The sequence below is a fragment of the Artibeus jamaicensis genome, unplaced genomic scaffold, assembly GCF_021234435.1.
Source record: "Artibeus jamaicensis isolate MK-2021 breed Jamaican fruit bat unplaced genomic scaffold, CSHL_Jam_final contig_391, whole genome shotgun sequence".
Classification (NCBI taxonomy): Eukaryota; Metazoa; Chordata; class Mammalia; order Chiroptera; family Phyllostomidae; genus Artibeus; species Artibeus jamaicensis.
The window spans coordinates 33,192,486-33,201,021 of NW_026521814.1; the positions used below are offsets into that span (position 1 = coordinate 33,192,486).

The 8,536-nt window shown below is 40.3% G+C and overlaps 1 protein-coding gene across 1 annotated transcript in view; it reads left to right on the forward strand.

The window, feature by feature from the left end:
- CDK15 (cyclin dependent kinase 15) overlaps window positions 1–8,316 on the forward strand; it is a 78,956-nt gene extending 70,640 nt beyond the window's left edge. Inside the window, exons 13-14 of the mRNA XM_037153464.2 lie at window positions 5,701–5,842; window positions 8,243–8,316. Coding sequence (XP_037009359.2) covers window positions 5,701–5,810 — 110 coding nt within the window. The 3' untranslated portion in view covers window positions 5,811–5,842; window positions 8,243–8,316. The remainder of the gene's footprint in view (window positions 1–5,700; window positions 5,843–8,242) is intronic.
- The last annotated feature ends 220 nt before the right edge of the window (window positions 8,317–8,536 follow it).

Consider the following 8,536-nt stretch of genomic DNA (forward strand, 5'->3'; position numbering starts at 1 on the left):
TTTACCCCTTATCAATAATGTAAACACTTTTGCAATAATTTAAACACTCTTAACATGTATTAGTGAAATTCAGTCTAGCTCTGTGTATGCTTATGATATCAAACCATTCTATTTATAGTTTTTATTGCCTGATGTACTCAAAATTTAATATTTTGTCATTTTAGAAGCCAGGTTTCAGGGGTTAGGCATGGAGGGGAAGTGGGGTGGTAGATTCTGAGCCAGCTCTCTCAACTCTGTTCTGCTTCTAGGACAGACCACCCCCTCTACCTTTTAAATTCTTCCTGAGCCAGTACTTAAGAAGTTAGGAAGTGTCCTTCATTACGCTCCTCTTCACCTTCTATTCTCACAGTTGTCCCCAGCCCATTCCCATACCTTAGGTGAGATGCTGGGTTGAGACACAGCCTAAAGCTGCTGCATAGAGTTGTGTTGCTAGGAAGAGTCTGGGTCAGCCAAGTCCCTCAGCCCCACCAAGCCCTTAAATTGGTTAAATTTGTTAGCATGAGAGAGTCTCCCAGTAAAGATTAACTCTTCAGGAAAGAGTTAGAGACCTCTGAGTGGGAAGGGTCTTAGAGACTCGTTATTCCATACCCTCATTATATACGTGAATCCCAGACACCCTGGAAAGAATAACAGTGGTTGCCATTCATTGGACATTCATGTGCTTTACATAAATTCTTTTTATTTTAGATTTTATTTAATTTTTTCTAGACAGAGGGGAAGGGAAGGAGAAAGAGAGGGAGGGAAATATCAATTATGTGGTTGCCTCTTGAGAGTCCCCTACTTGGACCTAACCTGCAACTCAGGCATGTGCCCTGACTGGAAATTGAACTGGCAACCCTTTGGTTGGCAGGCCCATGCTCACTCCACTGAGCTACACCAGCCAAGGCTTACATAAACTCTTATTTAATCTATACACTAACTGGCGATGCTAGAGTTATTATCCTCATTTACCTATTAGAAAATCGAGTCTGAGAGAGGCTAAGTAAATTGCTCAAAGTCATACAGCTAGTAAGTGGGAGAGCCATGAGTTAATTTCATACTCCCAGGCCACTCATTACTCATTGCTGGTCACTAAAGATCACATGGGAACTTACTAGCAAAGTGAAGATGGGAACCAAGATTTTGATTCCCACTCCCATGACCTCTGCCCTGTCTCATTCACTACCTATGTTTATTTTAAAGCCTTCCCAGGAAAGATTCCACATGACCCCAGGTAATATCTCACTATTCAGAGGGCTCCAATTTTATGTCTGATGGAGCCCCCTGACCTGTTGTCTTAGTTTCTGTTCTTCTCTTCTTTAATACAAAGTCCCCCTTGGGTTTTTTCCATTTCTTAATCCATGGTGGTTTATTTTTTGTTTCACTATAATTCATTCAATCTTATAAGAAACATATCAGGGATCCAATGGAAAATTGGTCAAAGGCATAAAATAGCAATTTCTTACAAAGGAGAGAAAAGAGCATAATAACACATGGAATAAATAGCCTTACTAGTGAATTAAATAAGTACACATAACTGTTAAATCAGTTATTTTTTCTCTTTAGCCTAATGACTCCCGGTGTCTGTGAGGTTCGGGTAAAATGATTCTCTGCTGCTGGAGGTGTCCGTTGGAGAAATCTGTGCACAGTGTTATGGGATATATATCAGGGGCTGTACAAATGCTCCCAGCCTTCAACCCTTTACTTCGGTTCTTGGAAATTATACAGAGAAACAATTGAACAGAAATAAACCTAGATGTATAATATGTTCATTACAGTGTTGTCTGTAATTTTTTTAATTACAAAATAAAAGGAAAAAATAAGAGGAGGTTTAGCTTAGGGGTAGAGCATTTGACTACAGGTCAAAATAGAAAAGAAACCATCTAAATATTCAACACTGGAGAAGCATTTGAGCGAATGTTGGCATATTGACTCAGCATACGATACTGCATTATCATTTCAAATAATTCTCAGTCTGTGGTAACATGGAAGTGTTCATGCTATGACATGAGCTAAAAGGAAGCAGGGTACAAAATTCCATATTATGATGTACCTGTGAAATATACTAAGTATATTAACAAAATTGAAAGGATTGTGGATACTTTTTTTTCTTTTTTCAAAGTTTTTCTTTCAATGCTGATGTTACATTGCCTCTCTTGTTTAAAATAATGAGTACAAACGGTACAGGGAGTCGGAGCTCTGGATTGAGAGGTAAAGGATCCAAGTTTTCTTCTTTTTTCCCTAACATAAGATGCATTATTGACCTTTGTAAACCTCAATTTCTCAACCTGCACAATGGGTTAATACTAGTTTCCTTTGTCCCAGGTTGACAGAATGTTTATTTTATAAAGCTTTTAACTCACTATATGTAACAGTTCATATAAATTTGGTCATGGGGGAATGCAGGGTGGAGAAAAGAGGAAAAGATAAATAGGCACTAATTAATTTTACAAGGAAAGATCATCTGCTTTAATTGGAAATGTGTGTGTGCTGTGCTCCGAGTCAGAGTTTTAAGTGCACTCCTTGTTAGTTAGCAACTTCGATTTAAAGTGCTGTGTGATCCTTTGGGCTTTGAAGATATGAAACTTATATGCATACACATGAGCTAAAATTACCATGTACTCATGAGGCTGTGTGCACTCTGAATAATTAAATGTATTAAGCAACTCCAGCTGATGGATTGCCGATGTGTAAGAGTAGTGCAAAAACCACGTGACAAGTAAAATGATAAGACCTTTTGAAATGATGGTTTAGTTTCCAAGCTTTCTTGTTAACCTGTGCTTTCTCTTTTAGCCATTGCAAGCAAGTAAAAAAGATTTGATTATCTTGTTTCCTGTGAAAGGTTACTTAGCTCCTCAGTCCCATTAAGTCACTTTCTGCACTCCAGTGCACTCCACCTTCCCCGGGTTCTCAGCCCAGGAAGAGTAAATGGAGACACCAGGATCAGATTTCTAAAGGAAGGAAAGTTAAAGCAAAGTTTGAAAGGGTGACAGCCAACAGCCAGGAGCTTAGGAACTCAATTAGACTGAAAGACAACTATCTCATTATCTCGTTCTGAAATTATCTAAATACATAAGAATCTAAAAGTTTTAAATAAACTTGTCCTACTGATTGTCTAGATGACTGAATATCCCTTCTCGAAATTTTTTAAACACCCACTTTCGTATTTATTTATTCTAAGCGCGGAGCAGCTGCGATAATTATGCTGTCAGATTCAGTAAGCTAATGAGGAATCAGCCCCGTGGAAGGTTTTGCATTTGTGAGACTGCTGCAGGAAACTGCTCCGATGATTTCTTCCTTCTTTCTTTTCCTCTTTTCTTCTTTCTTTAATTTTCTTTCTTCCCTTCCCTCCCCTTCCCCCCCCCCCATGAATTGGGAAGGAGAATTGAGCAGTCTAGGGCCAAATTGGTTGGAATCCCCTTGGTTAACTGGTTGCTTTCCCAGAACTGTTCTGTCAGATAACATTATCTATCTATCTACCATCTATCTATCTATCTATCTATCTATCTATCTATCTATCTATCTATCTATCTATCTATCTATCATCTGTCTCTCTCTCTCTCTTTCTCTCCATACTCTTTCCATCTTTTCCTTACCCCTTTTTCTTCCCCTCACTCCATCTCTTTTCCCTCTCTCCTCCCTGTTTCCTTACTTTTGAGGGGCCCCTGCGTTGAGGGGCAAGGAAGCCCGAGGGAAATCTTCATGCCACTGTCCCCAAGGCAGAAGGACACTGCTCCCGGAAGGAAGTCTCCAAGATGGTTTGGACTTGAGTTGATATGAGAGTAATCTGTGAAGTTTCTGTACTGTTTATTTTAGCTATTTGAGTGTTTATGCTATGGCACAAGCTAAAAGGAAAGTAGAATATAAAATTGCATATTATAATGTACCTCTGAAAATGTATTATGCATATCAACAAAACTTAATGTCTCCCCTTTTCATCCTAGAGGATATGTACTTCCAAACCTACTTCCAGGGCCCTGTACTTCCAGGGCCACAGATTACTCAATGCCTAAATCTAGGCCGAGAAGCAGAGCTCACACTGCAGGATTATATCTTCCCTTCAGGTGTGAGCAGCTTCCAGCAAACAATATTATTAAGGCATTTTAGGCTTTTGGTGCACCAGATCTAGAAGTTTCTCTTTTTGTAAATTGTGCAATATTTAAAGCATCCTACATTTGTGCTCTCTGTGAGCCTGACAGAGCAATGCCCAAGTGGAAAAATGTCCTGAGCAGGTGTTGGATACGCTTTGTGACAATGTGGCTGTTGCCTCTTGCTGTTTTTCTCAGATGATGGCTATGTTGATGCTTGTAACAATGGCTACTACCAGCTAAAAATGTATCATGTATCAGGAACCATGCAATATGTTTTGCATATATCTTCTTCAAACTTAGTACAGTCTGCCAGGAGGTTTTATTATCCCCATTTTGCAGATAAGCTCCTTAAAATGTTAACTGTTGGAGGTCTTGGCCCATAGCTTCAGCACAGGAAGCACCCAGGAACAGCGCTTAACAAACACAGCCATTTATAAAAAACACAAACTGCCAGCACTCTCAACTAACCAAATGCATGAATCAGAGGACAAATGTAATACGCATATATGTTACAAAACATATATTCAAAAAAATTTAATTTACAAAAGTTACACTCAGAATCTATTTAAACAGGTTGCCTAATGTGTCTAATGTAGCATGATTTGAAATCTTCCTGCACGCCTAGCCCAGTGTGGTGCTCATTGCCTATCAGCACTGGCACAGATGTTCAGACTCCCTTGGTAACTCCCTTCACTGTGTAGTCCTAACCGATTTCCCCAAGGTTATCTTCTAGTGTGCCTTGCTCTAGCCATGCACAATTACTTACAATTTACTATTATTTTAAATTGATTTTGAGAGAGAGATTTATTATTCCCCTTATTAATGCGTTCATTGGTTGATCCTGTGTATGCCCCGACCAAGGTTCAAACCCACAACATTAGTGTATTGGGATGAAGCTCTACCCAAGATATCCAAGCTTTTGGAGTCTCTGGGCCACACCAGAAGAAGAGTTGTCTTGGACCATATATTAAATACACTGTGACACAATCACAAAAAAAATCTCATGTTTTAAGTAAATTTACAATTTTGTGTTGGGCTGCACTCATAGCCATCCTGGGCCACATGCAGCCCATGGGTGGTGGGTTGGACACCTTTGCAACTGAACTTCCTGGCCAGGGTCTCACTCGGAATTCTCTCACACACTTTCCTTCCTCCATGCCTTTGCTCACACTGATCCTTCATCCAGGAATGTCCTTCCTACAAGTCTTGGCTATGGACATAGCCATTCTTCAAGGCTCAAAAGGTCTTTGTCCATGCTTTCCCTGTGCTCCTTAATAGACTCAGAAGAGGGGCTGTCATGCACCTCACTTTTGATCTTTGTTACTGTGTGTGTCTCCCTGTTCTATTCCTAATTTTATGGTCTTTAACACCTAGGATAACAGTTGGGAAACCCCTTACCCAACTGTTCATTTGGTAAATATCCATTGAACTCTACTGAATAGGAGCCACTTGACAAATGTTAGTAGATTCAGTAAAGCAAGTTATCCATGAGTAAGTATAAGTTATTGGTGGGTAAGTATGGCTCATGTTTTGACATCTCTTCAGGTGACAAATATTAAAGACATAAAAAATACACTGTGGAATCCCAGGAAATAATATGTTGGTGGTTTTCTCTTTTTTTTCCATACAGAGGAGTCTTTGTTTACAGTTTCAGGAGTGAGACTAAAGCCAGAAATGTACCACCTTTTGGCTTCCTACCGGAAAGGTCACCACCCAGCCCAGTTTAGCAAATGCTGGTGAAAAGAAAGGGTGACATCACCATCTCCTTCCAGGTAAGGGGTTTCAACAGAGAGGCTGCTTATAGACAGAACTGAAAAGTGACTGAGGCCAGCAGACTGCTGAGCACCTCTGTTCTGCATCTGGCTCTTCATTCCTACTCCAGGGATAGGTTGCCTGGCCTCTTCAGGCTGTGAAAAGAGGGTGACAGCATGCATCACCTGCCTGTCCCACTCCCAGAGGAGTGGAAAGGCTCCTAAGACAAAATGTGAAGGTCTTTGTGAGGCCTTCAGCTGACATGTAGAATAAAAGATTATATCTGTTTTTATTGTGTTTCCTTAACTACAAAGTTTCCTCTGCCAGCCAACAGGCAAAAATCAGAGGTTGGGGTGACCCGCTGTCTCCATTTGCTTGACACTGAGAGTTGTCTTGGGAATGTGGGATGTTCAGTGCTAAAACTGGCGCAACTCCAGGTAAACCAGATGTTTTGTCACTGTGGTGGTGCAAATTTCCACCTGACCTGCCTCCAGGTGCCAGAAAAGACCCAGTTTAGAGTCTGGCCCTGCCCAGGAGATGGTCTTAGAGGCCTATGAGAATCATCACTGCCACAGGCTTCTTAGGCTACACCTTCTGCACTCAGGGTGAGTTCTGGAAACCAAAGGAGACTGATGGACGGGCAGGAGCCACCCAGCAGTCACAGTATCATAGACACAGCTGCTCTCAGGAGTCTCCTCAACCAACCACAGGTAGCCCAGCCTCCCCAAGTAATCTTGAGGAGAAAGAGGTGTTGTGAAGGATTTTTCTAAAGCTACCCTAAGGGTAGTTCTGCTGGTAGGCACCAAAAGCCAGGTTGGACAACTCCAAAAGCTACCACAGTGCAGACACCCCTGGATGTTACTAGAGCACTTCCCACACTAGGCCTTTCATGGTGGGCAAAGGGGAAGTTATCTAAATAGAGAAACCAAGGTGAGACCCATGCATGGAGCCAGCCAGCCAACTTTATAGGTGACCCTGGCTATATCCCAAGCCACAAACATCAGACTATGACTTGGCCACCCATTAGGCAACCACAGCTTGGCTGTGCTTCCTAACAAAACTTTTGGGGCCCAGATGGTCCCCACTGGCATACTCCCTACACCTCCCCCACACCCCAGCATTGTTCACAGGATGGATTTAGCTCTTTGCCACTTTGTTATAGCCATCTCTTTAGCTGTTGATATTTAAAGACATGTACACATCAAGGAGTCTCTTTTCTGGATCTTCTCAGATCATCGTATTTAGAAATTTAAAAATTATTCCTTAGAACTATAGCATTTTATGAAATACCTAAGTTTGTATTTTGTCAACATGCATACAACTGGAATTACAACAGGCAATACAATAATGTAGAATTGCCTGAGCAAAATATTTTCTAGAGCAGAGATTGCACATAAATGTGCAATCATGCCATTTTTAAACCCATGAGTTAGGAGAATAGAATTACTTTAGCTACATTCTATAAAGCGAAGGATTTGTACTTCATAAAATTATCAAGGACTTTGATGGAAATGGTTTCAGATGGCAGTGCTACACAAAGCATTGTTATCATTTCTATTGTTGTTATTTTGTTTTATTTAGCAACCAGACCCAGCCTATCTAATCAATAGTGACTTTTCATGAAGAATTGTTACCTGTAGATGTGAATTGGTCACAATAGAAAATCAGTTATTGGTGACTGTGCCAGCAATTGAAATAGGGAGGAGGCAGATTTAGCCTCTACTAGAGTAATTGCATGATGTCCCTGGGCCCTTGGTACTAATGCAAGGAGATAAAACCTGTAGGAGATGAACCACAAAAGGGGCAAGCTAGAGCAATTAAACTATTTAATAAATGGCTTGGGGTCAGTGATATCTGGAAGTGCCAGAATTGGAGAGACTGTAAGTGGTAATCAGTGGACACTTGGGGCCTATAAATCTTTCCCACTAAATGGAATTAATGTTAAAATATTCACTTTTCAGGAGATTTAAAATGTAAATTGGGATATTAGGATGTGTAACTGCCAGCTGTGCCTCAAAATTAACTCTTAAAAAGATCCTCAAAATGTCAGTTTCAGGGATGGTAAATATGTGTACTGATGTCTGCAGTGGAGAAATAGAGGGACACTATAATTTCCTGGGCACATACCACATGCCGGCACTTTACACATATGACCTCAAAGCTTGGTGTATTTTGAACAGTGGAGTGTGATGTGGTACAACTGTATTTTGTAGATCCAAAGACAGATTTTGGTTATTTTGTAAGTTTACTCAGTTCTTATCACCAGCAGCAAGATGCTGCTTCTGTTCTAATTTATTTTCCCCTTTTCTATCAATAGATATAATTCTGTCAAGAACTTTGCAATAACGTTACACAGGTTTTTCTTAATCTATATGATATCACTTATTTTGATTTTGTGTTTATTCTTCATTTATATCTAGGGCAACCTTACTGCTGTTTCCATTGTAATTTGCTCCAGCTTAGTGAGAAGCTTCCAAGTTAACTACACACTGGACCAGGGGTTTTACACTGTTGCCTGGAATATTTTCAGTATTCTAAATATTATTATGTACAAAGCAACCATACATAATACTTGAAGAAAAAGCAATGGAAGATTATTTCTATTGTCATTTGCCCAGAATTTCGCAGTGATGGGCTCAAAAATTAGACATCAATGGAAATTGTCTGAGAAGAGGACTTCTGAATAATTCCATCCATTTCGTCATGTGGTTGAT